The sequence below is a fragment of the Suillus bovinus genome, assembly GCF_016758785.1.
Source record: "Suillus bovinus strain UH-Sbo-P2 chromosome Unknown EDB93scaffold_159, whole genome shotgun sequence".
NCBI lineage: Eukaryota > Fungi > Basidiomycota > Agaricomycetes > Boletales > Suillaceae > Suillus > Suillus bovinus.
Window position 1 is genome coordinate 16,656 of NW_024542215.1, and position 17,528 is coordinate 34,183.

A 17,528-nucleotide genomic window follows, 5' to 3' on the forward strand; every position below is an offset into this window, starting at 1 on the left:
CCCAACGAGAACCGGACCATAGTCAAAATCTAAAATATCAAAGTCCAAGTTTTGCATGGCCATGACTGGATGCTACATGCAAAGTCATCAAAAATACTTTGATCAGCAAGGTGGGAAGACGCACGGTATTGATCATATGCCAATATGCACAATCAATATGCGCTGGTCCAAAGGTATGTCTTGGTTAGAACCTAGCGAATACACCGCTCGGTGCAGCACCCGAGCAGCTCATTTAGAGTTCATTGTGCCATCCCCACAAAAGTTTTTGTAGAATGCCTTGACTAAGTGCTCCACCGTACTATCATTGACCTTCCATAATGTTCCAATAACGCTCTTGACACCGGCAAACTGCAAGCCAGCCGCTAGGTGTATCACTTCATCAGGAGTATTACGGTCACCCACTGTGGTCTTGCAGGCAGAAAGAAATGCAAATTGATGCCGAGACAAATCTGTTTGTGTGATGTCAAGGAGTGAAAGCGGCTCGTTGTGCATAAGAAAGGCCAACTTGAAGGGTTCGGCAATGTTCTGTGTCCCAGACACGCAAGATGGAGCCAAGTATTGTCTCACAATGCGCACAGTGCTCTCGATTTGGTAGCATCCACACTGGTGATCTTAGAGAACGAAACAGCTGGGGGAGGGGGCAGAGGGTTTCACACTAATTCCAGTTCAGGCTCCACAGCATCCAAAGTGAATGAGGCACCGGCTGGGTGATCCTGACCAACAGCAACAAAGGGTACTGAAGGGGACCTTTCATTACTTCTGCGAGCCTTAATCAGCGCGGTGAGCGATGGCGTGTATGAAAAGATGTAGAGCTGTGAAAGGAACTGTCCTTGTTGCCTGTACTCGCCAGTGGTGTGCAACAGCAAGAAATTGAAGACAGATCTCGGCCACCACCATATTCGAGAACCTCATGGTGCAATTCCATCTAGATTCTCAACCACCAGGCGGACAACATCATCCCACAACTCCATCAAGGCTTTTTTGAGCGCTGGACTATCTGTGCGATGGAGTTTGTCCATCAATATCTGGAGCTTCTCAATGCTGGTAGAGAGTTGGATGTTGATTGGAGTTTGCTTGTGTGAGATGATAATGACATAGCAAGATGACTTGCTTCCAATGAGCACTGATGATAGGCCCTTCACGAGCTGCATCTTGAAGATCGGAGAATAAGGGGGGGAGGATGTTCGGTTCAGTTCTTGGTTCGAACCCTCACTGAACCGGAACCAGGACCATTATTGGACTGAACTGATGGTCTGGTTCATGGTTCTGTTTACTGAGAGGACCGAACCATAGGTCCGGTTCTTGGTTCTCTGAATTTCCTAAAGAACCGGACCGAACTGGACTTTTCCATCACTACATTTTATGCGCTTTTCCCGCAGATATTGTACTATCATCAGCCATCTGAACCTCTGGCATGGACCATGGACCACCCTGTCCTCAGCGAAGATGGAGAAGTTCTAGCTATCCCGGAAATACTCCGTGACTTGCAGATGATAGTAAATGATAGGGTAGACAAATTCATTGTTTCTACAGGCAGATCCAGAAAAGTAAAACTCACATGATCTTTTGCAAAAGCTTCAATGGTGTGACAGTGATTGTTATCTTGTTGAGAGAGAGCAGCAAGGGAAGAACCATTGCCAGTGTTGTGCCCGTGGTTGTTTCGTTCCTTTTGCAAGAAATTTGAGTTGGCCTGGGGAGAAAATGTCTACAATGTTCTGGTGCTGGGATGTCTAAGGGATCGAAATCCGTCGGAGGATTTTCAAGTGCATCTAGCGCTCGCAGCAAGGGACATTGCGGAAACAGAAACGCCAAGGCCGCAATCATAGCATATATGCATGAATAGTAGGCACGAAGACTGCGGCATACTGGTACATGGGTGTTCAGTACTGCTGGCACAATTGGCAACCAAATGTTCAAACTCCGTGCTTCCTCCGCCAAATCTCTCTGAGGCTCAGGCTATTCAAGAGCCTCAGGGTGTGTGCTAGTCTCACCTCGAAAAGGTAATCAATCGGTGTCACGTGCCCTCCCGTGGCCTTTCGGCTGAGTGCCACCGTAAATTTCTTGACATAAGTGATGTTAACGGCGTAAGGTGGCCTCATGTACATTTTTTCCTGAGCAGGTTCCTCTTGGATTGCCTTCATCAACCTCTCTCTGATGGGCCATTACCATGGCATTTTGATAATTTCGTCCTTCTATATAATGATATATGCATGTGGTTAGCAAATATGTTCCCGCACCTTCGTGCATCTACCAGGCTGTAGACAGCTGCAGATCTTATGGCTTCAAATATGTCATTGGATGCTGCATGTTTACTGTCGTTAGCACTGGAGGGCATGGCATATGGTGAGCACCACAAACAGTCCCTTCGTCCTATGCCCACTGAGCTAAAGTCACTTCCCTAGGTTTTTCAATCCTCATGTTTATCGGTACCATGTGGGCTTTGACCTACAAACAACGCATACAGGATGTCAATCGCACAATCATTGTGGTGGCCATCCTGCTGTTTATATTGAGTACTGCTAGTGATGGAAAAGTCCGGTTCGGTTCGGTTCTCCAGGAAATTAGGAGAACCATGGACTGGACCATCCAAACTATATATAAAAATTTCGTCAAGAAAAATTATATTGAAACATGCCCAACAACAGATGGCATCATGTAATACTAAATGCTACTTTCACTCGCTTAGTACTTGTGCTCAGCACTTGCACTCTCCTGGCTTGCATTGGCACCTGCATGTTCTGAATCAGACCCAGGTGTCATACAGGAGTACAATCGCAGTGCGACTCATGAGCTGCCGCCTCCAGACAATACGAAGACTTTCTATAGCTTTCCTGTGTATGGTCTCATTTGCAATTGCGTGTCTTTTGTTTTTGCATTCTTTCTCTCATTTTCCTTGATTTTCCTTCCTGAGCAGAGAATCACACATCTAAACAACGTCATAGCGATCAATCCTGGCTAATGCTACACAACCTCCAGTCCAATGACGTCCACCTGCTCATCAGGTACTCCATGGTTTTTTCGATGGAGTCTCACCAGCTTACGTGCATCATCACTATCACTTCAATTTCATTGTCTTGACCTCTTTGTTCTCAGTCCTCTGCACAAGGCCATTCCCACTCCTCAGAACCGCAAAGAAGCACACTTCTCAGGTATTTATTCCACCACCACCACAGCTCATCCAGTGCCCATGATACAGTTACTGGTGATTCTACCCTTGTTTATGCTGATGCATTCCAAACTATTCTTTTTGCATTATGTATGATATGGATACCAAATGTTTCGTCATCTCCGCCTATAAGTACTACACTTAAACTACATACTGAGACTTCTCCCCACAGGTGACGGGTTGGAGTCTGTATATTGTTAAGCATCGCAACAATCATCAGCGTCATCTCCAAAACTGTCCAAATGTCACAGCACATGACATTACCTGATTAGGCATTTTGAAATCAACCAAGTGTTACGAGGCCACCTGACTGTCACCGCTTACTAAGGTGCTGTTTGGACAGCGAACCCTGGTTCGAAAATTGCGGTTGAAAACAACACATGATGATGGCACGTGTTGCCAGGTGCCTGTCAACAACTGACTAATCTTTGTCATATACACATACCTTTGATCATTTTATCACCGTCGAAATGTCTGATAGATCCAGCAATGGATCTACTCACTCCCTGCGCTCCCAAGGTACTCTTGAAGCAGCGGCAGCATCTGGAACATCCCGTAAGGCCCCTGCAGTGTGGTCAAAGGCAGAGGAAACTGCCTTTCTTGAGTTTCTCTTGAAGGCCCTTCCTTCCTCAGGCGATGGGGGCTTCAAGATGCCCACCTTTAATCAGGCAGCTACCCACCTTAAGGAAAAATTTACACAGCAGAGGGGCGCAGAGAAGACTGGTCTAGTTTGTAAGAATAAATGGACAACAGTGTGTCTAGTGAGCCTTTCTGCCACCACCAATGTCATTATATATCTTTATAGTTAAAGAAAGCATATCACAGTGTCATTGAGATAAAGTGCACTTCGGGTTTCACATGGAGTGATGAGCATGGAGTAGGTATTGCCGATCGAAAGGATGATGTCTGGGCACGGTTTACCAAGGTAAGTACTGCAATATATCTCATGCTATCTAATAACATTATCTTTAGTCACATCCTCATGCAAAGCCCTTTATGACAAGGGGCTTTGACCACTTTGAGATCATGGAGCAGTTAATGCCAAATCAGTCGAAGGGCACACATGTTTTCTGGCCCACCACAACAGCCGTCTCATCTTCCATTTCCCCAGCAACAGAGAGTGCAGCATCGAGTGCAGCACCTCCACCACCAGGGCCACCATTATCGATCAACCCAGATCTCCTTGAGCCACCCGCTCCATCTACCTATCTTGCACCTTCTACTGAAGGCTTCACCACAGACAACTTGCCATCAGTTTGAACAGGTCCGAACCTGTTCAGAACTGGTTCTGCAATTCCGCAAGTCCCTGAACTGCGGACAGGACCAACAGTTCGGTCCTCCCTATTGCCCGAACCTTGAACCGGACTTCAGTCAGGTTTGAAATGGTTCAGGTTCAAACCACAGTTTAGAACCGGACCTGGCCATCACTACTCACGTGCGCTGTCCCATCTATACCATGATGGATGGTACAAAGTATGTAAATATTTATTGGCGCCATTATCCTGTAGTAACCTTATGGATCTCAAATTTCATGTCGCATTTGAAGCGGATATGGAGGGTTGGCCATTATTCCCCACTCTGGTCAGTGGCCTTCCTCAGCTTAGAAGGATAGGATTGAGAGGCAAGGAGATATACATCATCCTGCAGTCTACATTTTGTGGCATTATATACAACTGTTGTGCTCTAGGGCAATTGCTCCTCCTTGCTTGTTCTGCAACTTAGAACACCTAGATGTTATTGTCAACGGACAGAATCTTGGCACCTGCGAGTACATTTACTAAAACTAAGATCGTCAAGCGAAACCAAATTTGCTATTAGTTTCTTAGTATGGTTCCAGTAATGAAGCAACATGATCACATCAATCCGCCCCAAACCTGTTTCCCTTTCGAACTCAACTATCTTATAAGTACCCCAGTGATTCTCCTGCTCCCCTCTAGTAAGATTGATCAGGTAGAACATCTCCCGCTCTACACATTACCATTCATTGATACATGTACACGCTCCTGGAAAGCAATTGAAGTCATATCGGTTACTTCGTCGGAGCTGGCCACAAGCTTTGCGTGAAATTTTCTAATGCTGAAGATAAAGTGTGGTCCCAGTACAAATATCTGCATGACCAAGAAAATTTCACGAAGACCGTCAGACGTCTTGGCTCCCACAAATGAGTCCTACATAAACCATGAACAGGTGGTCATCAGTTGACACATTGGTGTACCATGAGGCTTAGAGAATAAACAGCAATGAAACTGGCATGTGCAGAACTTCAGTGAAAAAGGTGACTGCAATGATATCACAAGCCTACCTTGCAAAGTAGAATAAGTGAGTTTGTATCAACACTGTGAAGCAATCCCGGATGATCCCTCTTCCTGGTATTTGCCGCAGCTCACAGAAGTGTTTTACCGCAATCCAGACTGCAAGACACAGTGCGAGGATCTCCCATACCATGGTGAGTGGCCAAATCATTGCTATCAGAAGCAGTGGCGCCTTCATCTAAAACAATAATACACTGATAAGTGCTGGAGAGAATGAGTTCCTCTGGTATGTGTGCAATGAGCCTGGTGCATTGAAGTCATTCCTGCATGATTACCCCCTGAAATATGTCTTAGCGCATTATGGCGATCACCACGCAGGCGAGAGTGACAGCCAGAAATATGACAACAAGAAAGATAAGCATCTTCTTCGATCGCTGATACATTGCATGTAACCAAGTGATGGCGATGGCTTGCACAATGTTTGAGTCACTGAGGTGATATAATATCAAAGTAGCTCACCACCCACCATGACATTCACGACTACATACATCATAAGCTGTGCAGAGAAAAAATATTCGCCTAGAACCCTAGTCAGTGGGAGTCTTGGAGTGCGAAATGATTAACAAAACTCACAGCTATTGGAGTTATTGCATTGAATCAACATTCTGATCAAGAATATTACTCACACCTGCATAGACATCCAGTCAGTTGGATGGGAGTGGCAGACGTCAAAACAGAATACTTACTGCATTTGTCACCAAGACCAATGGAAGATTTTCTATAAGCCACCAGTCAAAAGAAACAAGGCAATGCATGCAGAGAGACATACGCAGTAGGTTCATGCTGATTGATTGTGAAAATATGACTCATCAGTGCAGCAACAATTCATTGGCTTTCACGTATGCAATGTATGGTATTTCAATATAGCGCACCTAGAATATTAAAGTCAGTTTAACACGTCAAGTGCACTTATAACATAGGCTACGGACGATGAGATATAAAATAGTCATAAAGGACCAGCGTTGGTCCCTGTGCTGAATTAATCATTGCGACCTTCTGATACGGAACTCAGCTTACCCAAACCATTTCAACCTATAATGTCATTCTAAGCAAGATCACTGCTCCGGCGATGGATAGTACGCCTACCTCTTGTCCAAATATCAGGGCTGGAACGATCATATGGATACAAATGATATTTCAGGTGGATTCGACACTCTTACTCACCCCAGTCATATATCGCAATAGCAGAGGAGGCAACTGCAAGACCGCAGCGAATGTTCAATCCCTGGATCATCAAAATGGCACTCCACGAACCTATCCAAATAATCCAATAGCTCAAAAAGATATCTGAACTATCATTAATAATTAGTGGGGTCATATTCGAGCGATGGGTACATGAATCAGTGGCAAACTTGATGTTTATGTGTCCTTTCTTCCATACTACGCAGCAGTACTAGTTAAGTCGGTGTTCACTGCTCACAAACACTAAAGAGGTTGCAAATCAGACTAAGCTCCCCGGTGTAGAAAGCTGATTTCTGCTGGGCTCAGCAGAAATTGTACTACCTAGACAACAAATATTTAGGTAGATCTTAGCACGACCTATGCTGCTATACTTGCAGAGCAAGTGCATTCGATCCTAAAGGGATTGCTAATTGGTATTAGTAGTAAAAATGTGTCAGTAATGCAAATAACAAAATGTCTGATGGTGCGAAACAATGTCCGAAGGTACTTATCCAATGTCCGAAGCCAAAGTGCGATGTCCGAGATTTGGACTTTCGGACTTCCCAATAATGAGTCGGAAACTTTATAACGAGTGTCGGGTTGCGAGCAGTATGCGCGAGTATAACGAGTGACGGAGTATGATGGTGAACAAATGATAATATTTCGCAATGCAACTAAGAACTACGAGAATATTCTGGGTGATCCGCAGAGTCGGGAAACAGCTCCTAACTACTGGATGATGATTGCTACGGGTCACTACAGAGTATTTAAGTAAGTACGTAGAAATTTGGAAAACTACAGGCGAAGATAGTAGTGATATATTTTGGGTCCGATGTCCTATGTAATAAGACACGAGGTGCTGCGGACATGTAATAACGCAGTCCGAATGTCAGAAAACGTGCATGGGATTAGCTACGCACCCAGTGAGGCTAGTTCGGATGGACAAGACATGGGATGGACAAGTGCGTGCGAAGTGCGATCAGCCAATGCAATGTCCGAAGGTCCGATACGGAGTGGCTCAGACATGTGCGAAAGTGCATCAGACATGTGCGCATATGTTTCGGGTGTTGATGTGAGTATGAAAATACGTGGTTTCGAGCCCAACGCTGCGACCATCACTACACCGGGCCCTACGGTAGCAGGAATAACCGAAGCTACTAGTAGTAATGGAGAACTGAATAATTACTTTCAAATTAATCTCTCTCTGATGGTGGCCATTACCAAGGCATTTTGATAATTTTGTCCTTCTATAGAATGATGTATATGCGTGGGGTTAGCAAATATGCCCCCACACCTTCATGCATCTACCAGGCTATAGATGGCTGCAGATCTTATGGCTTCAAACATGTCATTGGATGCTGCATGTTTACTATCATTAGCACTAGAGGGCATGACATATGGTGAGCACCACATGCAGTTCCTTCGTCCTATGCCCACCAAGCTAAAATCACTTTCCTAGGTTTTTCAATCTCAATCCTCATGTTTATCGGTACTGTATGGGCTTTGGCCTACAAACTGCGCATACAGGATGTCAATCACACAATTATTGTGGTGGTCATCCTGCTATTTATATTGAGTACCGCGGTAAGTGCTTCTTTCCTCTTACATATATTGCCATGTATTGACTTTCTCAAAGCATATCATCGTGAATATCATTCACATTGAAGATGGACTAGTGAAGTATCGCGACACATTCCAGGGTGGGCCAGTGGCAGTTCTTTGCCAATCCTTCTCAATACATATTTATTATTGGGAATGTGTTATATGGCTTGCAAACTTTACTGGGTGACGGGGTATTGGTGAGTTCATACTTTTATAGCAGCTTAAATGCCTCTAAGCTCACACAAAACCATCCGGCTGACTCGGAAGATTTATCAATGTTATGTTGTATGGCAATCAGTCTTGGTCATCATCGTACCGAGCATGCTGTGGTGCAGTGTTGCAGGTTAGTTCGCGATCATGCTCACAATTTACAATGTTTTCTGACAGTACATCGCAGTATCTGGTATTGTTAGCAACTACACTTTTTTGCAAATCAAAGGTGACTCTAGTCAAATCTACTGAAAACGAGCGTGGGGCACCTACACATTGGGTTAATGCATTTTACACCTCAACTATTGCAACAAATTTGTTGAGTTCAGGTGAGCCAAATTTTTTGGGCATGGTGTAGTGGTACACCTTGTCAGGTGTAGTTGTGTTGGGTGCAGGAGCAGAGCAGAGATAGGCTGGCGGGAGACAGCAGAGCGAAGAGGCAGGGGTGCCAGGGGGTTCGGCAGTCCCTGGGGGACTTTGGTTGTAGCTAGTCACGTGTAGCCCAGCAGACATCAGCATCTCAGTTGTCCTTGTCCTTTCCAGAATGCAGTGCTGGCGTGTCCATCTGGTGATGAGAGTGGGCAGCGACCCAGTTCACTGTCTAACAGTATAGAAAGCTCAGACTCAGGACGAATCAACTTAGATATGTGCACAAGACTTCGTGGACTCATGCCTACAGGGACACTAGCACCAGCAGAAACCCGAGTTTATCCCCCACTAGACCAACATTTTTTCCAGCATATCCAAGCAATCAAACACCATTCACTCCACGTTGTCACATCTTTTCATTACCCTGTCAACTAGAATACCAAGGGTCACCAGACTCACCCTTGAAGGAAGAAACCGGAAGCCCTACCTTCCTCCTTCAACCAGCTCACTTCACCCCAAGTCAAGACGATAGCACATCATCCTCTCCAACAACAATCTCTTCACTCACAGCAACACGTCCCATAGCACTACCCATCAGGAAACAGTCGAGTTCATCACTGTTACCTATGGCTAGCAAGAACCCACGAACAGTGCCATTGTTTTGGGGGGACTATGCAAACAAAGAAGAGCCAACAGAATGGTTCGCCCAATTCGAGCTGTCAATGCCAGCATCTTGGAACGATTCGCAGTGAATTAGCCGCTTCAAAATGCAATTAGCTCCAGGGAACATAGCGGAAGAATGGTTCCAGGACATTACAACCAGGAAAATCTTCATGTTTTCAGGCCTCAAACTCACATTCTGCAAATGTTGGCCGCCTCCCAAACAACCCAAGTACACGCAGGCACAGCAGAAGGAACAGGTCATGGCAGAGCTGCTAGAGGAGGACGAGATTGGTGTATGGGCAGAGGGCAACTACGGACACATCACTTGGGCAAGCAAAGTGTTGTGTCTTGCCCTGGGAATGGGAGATACAGCAGGACATCTAATTGAATACGTGGTCAAAGGTATACCAGACTTACTGAAGGACCACCTCAAATGTGACTACGATAGTTGGGATGACTTCATAGATGATGTGCAGAGCGTACCAAGCGTCAAGCTTAAGAGGGGTCGCAAGGATCTGGATAAGGAGCGTGCAAGGGACACAGACATCACGAGGCTCAAAGTGCAAAGTGTTCAACAACTCAGCACACCAACCTACCGAACACCATTCCGAACAGCAACACCACCCAATCCAATGTCAGCAAACATCGTAGGAAACACATATCCTTCCCTCTATCCGACCCTATCAGCCCCCACCATGAATAACCCCATGATGCCAACAGACCATTCAGTCAAAACCCAACGTAGAACCTGTACCCCGGACGTGCCAAAAGGTCATAGAAGCTGTGCAGCCAGAGGCTGGCTAGCTGTACTAAATTCACGTATATGTGGTACTGGCCAGCATGTAGAGGCATGTACAGTAATATATGACTAGCTATATACTAGGTATCAGCTATGAACATAGGACCATTGCTAGCCAGATATCAAATGAGAGAGTGCTAGGCCCGTAGACCCTGACCAGCCAGAGATGTAGGACCTGTACTGGCCAGACATCAAATGAGAGGGAGCTGGACCCTAGAACCTGTCTGGCCAGACATCAAATAAGAGGGAGCTGGCCCGTAGACCCTGTCCGGCCAGACACGTAGGACCTGTACTGGCCAGACATCAAATGAGAGGGAGCTGGACCCTAGAACCTGTCTGGCCAGACATCAAATTAGAGGGAGCTGGACCGTAGAACCTGTCAGGCCAGACACATAGGACCTGTACTGGCCAGACATCAAATGAGAGGGAGCTGGACCGTAGACCCTGTCCGGCCAGACAGGTAGGACCTGTACTGGCCAGACATCAAATGAGAGGGAGCTGGCCCTTAGACCCTGTCAGGCCAGACACATAGGACCTGTACTGGCCAGACATCAAATGAGAGGGAGCTGGCCCTTAGACCCTGTCTGGCCAGACATCAAATTAAAGGGAAGCTGGCCTGTGCCAAAACCTCTTGTTGCTTGGACATATTTTGGGCAGACTTCACTTTGAGCAGAAGAGTAATGAGAGCTGTATACTGGTGACAATATAGTTAAGATACCACAATCATCTTGTCCTTGAATGAATTCTCTGCATCCAGCACAAACTTTTCTCACAAAAGCACCTGCCGTTGTGCATAAGCTTTATGCCCAAGCTTTGTAGCTTCTTTATACCTTCTCTCCCATTTACCCATCTTATGCCTAAACCAGCCAACTGTCCAACCCATCTCATGCCAAATCAAACTTAATTCTTCTTCCCACCTTTGCCACCTAGCCTTTGCTTTTAACCAATTGACCCTATAGACTGATTCTTGTGGTAAGAATACATATGAAATATTAAGCACCACTCACATTCATTCATCCATGCATCCTCATGAAGATCACCACCATTGTTGATCCTCCAAAACCATGCTAGTCTGTCTGATCCCTGATCATATCTATTCTCTTCAGTCACTTCCTGGTTCATGGTGAGCTGGCTGGGCTGGATTTGTTGATAAACATCCCTGAGAGTTTCTTCATCCACTCCTCATCTCTGCATGGCATCCCTTGCCCTTTGGTAACTTCGAACACACTTATCTATTTTTATCTGTCACCGAAAAGCATCTTGCTTTGACCTGGTACCCATCCAGGTGGAATCTGCACTTCGGAAGTATTGACAATAAATGATGGCTTTATGACCAAGAGCCTGTTGTAATCTTTCTAGGCAATCATTTGTCTGACCCTGCCGTAACTGGAGTTCTTCGATCTGTAGAGCACCCAAGCCAAGGACCACAGCATCCTGGTGGGGCACTGATGATGGCATCCAAATACCCATCACTTCTGTAGGAACTTCATCAACGATCTCTTCTGAGGTAAACTCGACATCTACAACTTCTTCCCCTAGCTCCTCAGTATCTGCAGCGCAAAATCTGGTGTCATCCATGGGCACTGTACCTGAGTTTAATTTAATGCCCTGTGTCATGGCATTAGTTTTTTTGTGATATTTTGATATATGCACAGCTAATTTTTGCTGTTTCTCTGCGACCACAGCCTTTTGAGTAGCAGATGCATCTCTGGGAAGCTGCCAAATATCTACTCGTAATGCATCCCTAGGGCTGAATTAAAATGCTGTTGATTGTGAGGCTAATGAAATGACTCACTGCTCATCTTCCAAATTGATACCTTCAATAAGCCAAGATACTGAACCCAATTTGCTGGTATCAGCATATTCTGTTTTGGTTAATTTAAGCCTTATGTCTGCCATTGTTGGTGCTTCAAATCCTCCATCAGAATGTACACTGAAGCCAGTAGAAGCTCTCAAATGCTCACCTTTATCTATTTTTAGATTGTATATATCAAGATGAGCCCCCCGCTGTTCCATGGCTTGTCTCTCATCACTTTCCCACATGATGACTTTGTTGACATCCAAGGATTTTGTAAGATCATCAAATGGAATCTTTGTGTCATCAATGCCCTTATTTGCTCTTTTGTACTTTCACAACAGGGTCTTGACTGATAATATTTAATCAAAGTCTTATTGACACCAAATATATGACTCACCGATATGAACAAGTTTTTTCCAATTTGAATTCCGCATGTGGTCATCAAGGATTTCTTGACGGTGGGCTTGGCTCATGGAATGAGCTGTTGGGGATATCTTGTTGAAGGGAGCCCAGAGTGTCTCCAGAATTTCCCCATCAACCTGGGCAGCTCCAATAATGAAGTTCAGGCTGTATCTAGCGAAACAAGCCAGCTTATGAGCACTAAGATGAAATTTCCCCACAGCAGCCACAATCTCTGCATTTTCAGGTAGTGTTAGGCCAGGGCAGTTGTCAACACGATCTGCAAAGTGAAGGTTCCACTGACACCCCACATCATAAATCACCAGGGAGGTATCAATTCAGTTGGCAGCGTATTTAATACCCTCACATATGGAGTAATCAACATTCATTTGGCTTAACATAATTTTGTCAGCATATTATGTCATGATGCAATAAATCAAAGAAGACTTGCCGTTCACCCTTCTGAAAGTCTACTACTGAGTGGGGCACAAAACATCTGTGCCTAGCACAAGCTGTGGCACCCACCCCAGTGGCTCGAAGGTTGCTTTGATTTGCATTTGCTGCATTGACTGCCCGATGGTTGCTACACGTGGACCTCTTCTCACACATTGAGACACTGAAAATGAAAAATGAATTAGCTGACTCACCTCTTTGCTTTCCATTGCTGAGGCCAAGTGAGCTTGATAATGAGCATCAGCCACCATATAACCTGAACCATCTGAGAGGAAGATGTCTAGTTCAGGCTGACGCATGTTCATATGCTGAGCAGTGAAGTTCCCATCGATGACCAATCTCCTTATAATCAGCCACCTGCAATGCACAATTAGCCTTGTTTAACCTTAGAGTCTGGGCTTGCATCCAGTTTGCTCTGGGGCAGCATTATGTCTACCCTAGGTAGAACTAAGGCTGGCCAGCTTCCTTTCCCAGCTAGACTGCTGGCCAGGATGCTAGCTGGCAGCCATAGTAGCTGTACCGGCCAGACCATTTAATAATTAAACAACTTGCCTTTCATACTTCTGCTCCCAAAGCAAAGACATATTGATTCCTGGCTGCAGACAAGAAGGGCAAAAAAGAGCAAGATCACCAGGGCCAGGCTCTGATTTAACATCATGGCCAAATCCAAACCATTTTTGGTTCTTTAAGTCCCACCAAAGCCGGGATACTCTCATGAGTTCACAGTATCAATCCTGCCAATACATGCCGGATATTCAGAAAGTGCTACTGTATCAAGTACACTTAAACTCTCTGGAACAGTATCTTGGAATGCGTTATTAGTTAGCCTTGTGAGTTTCTCATAGAAGCTCCTTGCAGAAGTCTTGCATTCCAAGGCATCAATGAGAAAATGATCCAATACCTCAAAGGTAAACGTGGTCTTTGGACGGGTGAAGCTGGCAGGAAATAGTCCTGCTTTTAGGAGTTGTACATGCTGGGAATCGGATCCCAGGCAATGACACCATGCTACATTATGCTCGAACACCCCAGAAGAATGTACAATAGTGACTGGGGTGGTATTGTGGGCCAAGGCTTCAACCTCGGAGTCACACAGTTGTGAAGCTTCATACTAAGAGCAAGATTCTCCACCATGGCCTAAGTACCATATCAAACCCTGGTCAGCTAGCTTGACATCCTCGAAGCACTTCCCTGGCCCACAAACAAATTTTGTGAAACGGTAATGACTGATGCAACTTGACCATGCAAGGGCAACACCAGCCATGATCTCCAGTGCAAGTTAAACAACTGAATACGCCCTCAGCACTTTGGCAAGTCTCACAGATGCCAGCATGGGTAAATTGTTCCGATTCCAGGATGATGTCTAGATATAGATCCCAGTAGGCCAAATACTCTGCTATGAAGTTATTTTGGGTCTATATTATGTATTATGAGAAGAGAGTTATCTGTAAGCTAGAAAATATGAGTTGTACCTTGGTTTTTCTTGCATCCTGAGCAGCCTCTCCTTCCAGACCAAAGTCAGTGAATGTCTCGATGTCTGGCAAATCCATCAAGACCTCCTTTGCTCGTTTCCTGGGGCTCGAGGAGGAGGAACATTTCCCCGATATTTCATACAGTGGATCAGCGTGAGATTCAAGCCATGATGGCTTTCCCCTCCTTCCAATTGTAGGTTTTTAGGCAATATAGTCAACATCCAGGTCTTTTCATTGTGACAAAATACCCCTGTCTTTGAAAGAATATGAAACAGACTTGAGTCGGTTTTTTTTCTGGCCAGACATAATACTTGGACCAAGGAATGAGAATGAACGTTACAAAGTAAGGCGAGTAATGCAATAAAAAAAACCATCCCCATCAAATCTGGCCATATCTCCTCTTGATAGATTAATTAACTCTATTACCGCCTAGCTGCTACCCTTCCAACCCCATCAATTTTTCCCACCTTCTTCTTACAAACAGGTTTCAGACCTCTACCAGCCCCCACCCACTTGAGAAGATCATGCTGGATCAGAAAGCTTGGCCTTGGAATGCCTTGCTTATCATGGACCTTATCCTTGATAAAATGGGCGATCACGATCCTCTCACCATCACCCCAACCTGGGACTCCATGTTCCAGCACCTTGCCTGCAATATATACCATAGTCCCAGGGGGATAACCTAGTTGGGCGCCCAAGTCTGGAAGATCTAGTATAGCCTGGTTGGTTTGGCCAAGGCTAACTAGAAGGTCGTAGAATGGTGGTGATGCTCCTGGATCTTGGTGATGTGGCGTCTCTCGGTTGACAATTACCTCAATTCCAGAAAAGACAGAGGGCCAAACGACTGGTTTTGAGGTACGAACTATATTCTTCAGCCTAGACACGGATTCAATACCAGCAAGATACTGATCCGGCGCAATAATACTAGTCATAGCCGACCAGAGTTGTTCAGGCACAGTAATTTTGGATAACCAACGCCGAACAACAAGTGAACCGAGCTGGGTTGATTGGTACAAATCATCTTGGAGACGCTAGCTCTGTTAAGTGGAATATGGTACATGGTAGCGAGGGTAAGACCATAAAAGGAAAGCACATTCGAGGTTAGACACGAGTGAACCTGAACGTGCAGATAAGAAAGTGAGTCAAAGATCGGAATAAGAAGTGAAACGCGCAGGGGCACGATCGTGCAACTGCGGAAATAAATATAAGTACGCATGTGCGACTGCACACCGAGTCATAGATCAAGAAAGGGAAAAGGGCAAAGGGGATGTGTCGTGCATCGTATCATAGGTTACCATCTGGACGGTAAGGGTAAGGGGGCTGTCCACAGGATCAGTCAGGTGGTGAAACAGAGCATGGGTATGCTTTGTCAGCAAAAGGATCTGGCCAGATGTACTGGCTTTGCTGCAGCGACAAGTAGAGGGCGAAGGGGAATGCGAGGATGACTAGGGTAATGAGAGTGAGGTCGGGGTAAGGGTGTGATGCAAGGGCTGATACGAGGAGGATGAGGAGGAAAATGGTAGGGGCCCAAGCGTCTAGATGTTCTTGTAACACTTACCTTTTGGCGCTGCATGAATCCACCAGGGCATAAAGTCACCCGCCCTGCTCCAAACTCCCCCCCCCTGGAGGCATGACAAAACCTTGTGAACGCCAAGGGCTGTTTTTCTCTTCAGTTGCCTTGGCCAAAGACTGGTCTAGGACAGGTCTGAGCGACTTGATCAAGCTATTGGCCTGTTCCTAAATATAAACAGTTACAAATGATTTGACTGCATGTCTGAAAGTTGGGCGCACCATTCGATCAGGCACCAAGATCTCCGGCAAATACCAAGCGAGTATCCTTCCATGCTTGTCAACAAATGTGGTTGGCTCCGAGATGTGGCCGAAAGAAGGAGTTTTGAAATATTTTGCAAGTTTTTCTCTTTGTTGACCATCAGCATTCAACGGGTTTGTTGACACCTTAGCTTGGTCTGCAAAATGGTGGACATCCCAATCCACCCTTACTGGGGTCAAACAATCACAAATAGATCCCGGTCAAATTCAAATAAAATCTTACAGCTATTAACAGCATAAAGAAAACAACAAAAATACTAAGATGTACAGAAAAAACTAAACTAGCTAATACAAAGCCGCAGTGGAGGGGCCCTCCCCGCCTTGGCATTGTACAGCACACTACTACAAGAAACAATTGAATGTATATATAAATAAGTCAAGGACGGTCTGCAAGCGTTGTGTTAGCGCTTGGGGTGTGAATGTGAATCAAAATTACCTGAGAGTGAATTTACCAAAAAAAAAAAAACTGTAAGCAGCGGTCAGAGTGCATTCTGTCAATAATGAGAGAGATACCTTGATAAACCGCCAGATTACCCAAGTATTAGACAGTGCAGAGGCTAGGCATGCTGGCACGCACACTAGACCTCCCTGCCCAAGGTTGATGGTGAGGGTGGATAGGCGCACCAGTGTGCACACTAAACCACCCTCCAAGTCCCCAGAATGCTCAAGCATAGAGGCTAGGTGCGCCGGAGCGCACACTAGACCTCCCTGCCCATGGTTGATGATGAGGGTGGATAGGTGCACCAGTGTGCACACTAAACCACCCTCCAAGCCCCCAGAGTGACCAAGCATAGAGGCTAGGCGCGCCGGCGCACACACTAGACCTCTGAGCTCAAGATTGAGGCCGCTAGAGAGGAAGAAAAGGTGTGAGCATAAGAGTTCTCAAGATAGTACTCACCTTACAAAAGAGGACCTATAAAAGAACTGAAGCGCTATTCAGTAAGGATTTTGAGATAAAAAGAGATATACTTAAGTTAAATAGATGCCGCTCATTGACCATTAGGCACTTATACAGCTGCAGCCTGTGTAAGTGCCTAATGGGATGAGGTGGCAGTGTTGAGTGGAGAGAAACAAGAAAGTCAACCGTGTGAATGGGTGGTGGTGCCTTTAGGCCACAGCATATTTGCCTTTGTTTACATTCGCACAGTGTCGGCTCAACAATTCAAGCACATGACTTTTGTGGCCACCTGACGTGTTGTTGTTTACCAGCGCTGCTCATTGTCCACGGTCACATGACTGTTGGTTCAACCAGCCAGTTCAGTTTCTGCGCCTCACACCTTCCTTCTTTCTACTAAGT

General features: G+C 45.5%; 7 protein-coding genes across 7 annotated transcripts; 2 read left to right on the top strand and 5 right to left on the bottom strand.

The window, feature by feature from the left end:
• Nucleotides 1–205: 205 nt before the first annotated feature.
• EDB93DRAFT_1270955 (CHAT domain-containing protein) lies at nucleotides 206–908 on the bottom strand (the record flags this gene model as incomplete). The annotated part of the gene is made up of 2 exons (XM_041454332.1): nucleotides 206–603; nucleotides 657–908. Coding segments are annotated over 2 exons (627 nt in total), but the record flags the coding sequence as incomplete, so codon positions are not given.
• A 2,728-nt stretch (nucleotides 909–3,636) lies between these two features.
• EDB93DRAFT_1257163 (uncharacterized protein) lies at nucleotides 3,637–4,426 on the top strand (the record flags this gene model as incomplete). The annotated part of the gene is made up of 3 exons (XM_041454071.1): nucleotides 3,637–3,918; nucleotides 3,972–4,091; nucleotides 4,139–4,426. 3 exons carry the CDS (start codon nucleotides 3,637–3,639, stop codon nucleotides 4,424–4,426), a joined length of 690 nt encoding a protein of 229 aa, XP_041300919.1.
• A 3,558-nt stretch (nucleotides 4,427–7,984) lies between these two features.
• On the top strand, nucleotides 7,985–10,287 carry EDB93DRAFT_1109390 (uncharacterized protein; the record flags this gene model as incomplete). Its single annotated transcript, XM_041447971.1, is given in 10 exon segments — nucleotides 7,985–8,039; nucleotides 8,099–8,223; nucleotides 8,276–8,319; nucleotides 8,339–8,438; nucleotides 8,540–8,584; nucleotides 8,629–8,649; nucleotides 8,681–8,780; nucleotides 9,256–9,520; nucleotides 9,578–10,130; nucleotides 10,204–10,287. 10 exon segments carry the CDS (start codon nucleotides 7,985–7,987, stop codon nucleotides 10,285–10,287), a joined length of 1,392 nt encoding a protein of 463 aa, XP_041300920.1.
• Nucleotides 10,288–11,051: 764 nt separating this feature from the next.
• Nucleotides 11,052–11,434, bottom strand: EDB93DRAFT_1096656 (uncharacterized protein; the record flags this gene model as incomplete). The annotated part of the gene is made up of 2 exons (XM_041446811.1): nucleotides 11,052–11,242; nucleotides 11,290–11,434. Coding segments are annotated over 2 exons (336 nt in total), but the record flags the coding sequence as incomplete, so codon positions are not given.
• A 93-nt stretch (nucleotides 11,435–11,527) lies between these two features.
• Nucleotides 11,528–13,183, bottom strand: EDB93DRAFT_1096661 (uncharacterized protein; the record flags this gene model as incomplete). The annotated part of the gene is made up of 5 exons (XM_041446812.1): nucleotides 11,528–12,026; nucleotides 12,078–12,189; nucleotides 12,247–12,330; nucleotides 12,538–12,627; nucleotides 13,123–13,183. The coding sequence occupies 5 exons, from the start codon at nucleotides 13,181–13,183 to the stop codon at nucleotides 11,528–11,530; spliced, it is 846 nt and encodes a 281-aa protein (XP_041300922.1).
• Nucleotides 13,184–13,644: 461 nt separating this feature from the next.
• Nucleotides 13,645–13,989, bottom strand: EDB93DRAFT_1096648 (uncharacterized protein; the record flags this gene model as incomplete). The annotated part of the gene is made up of 1 exon (XM_041446810.1): nucleotides 13,645–13,989. A coding segment is annotated over one exon (345 nt), but the record flags the coding sequence as incomplete, so codon positions are not given.
• Nucleotides 13,990–14,823: 834 nt separating this feature from the next.
• Nucleotides 14,824–15,333, bottom strand: EDB93DRAFT_1096644 (uncharacterized protein; the record flags this gene model as incomplete). The annotated part of the gene is made up of 1 exon (XM_041446809.1): nucleotides 14,824–15,333. One exon carries the CDS (start codon nucleotides 15,331–15,333, stop codon nucleotides 14,824–14,826), a length of 510 nt encoding a protein of 169 aa, XP_041300924.1.
• Nucleotides 15,334–17,528: the final 2,195 nt, after the last annotated feature.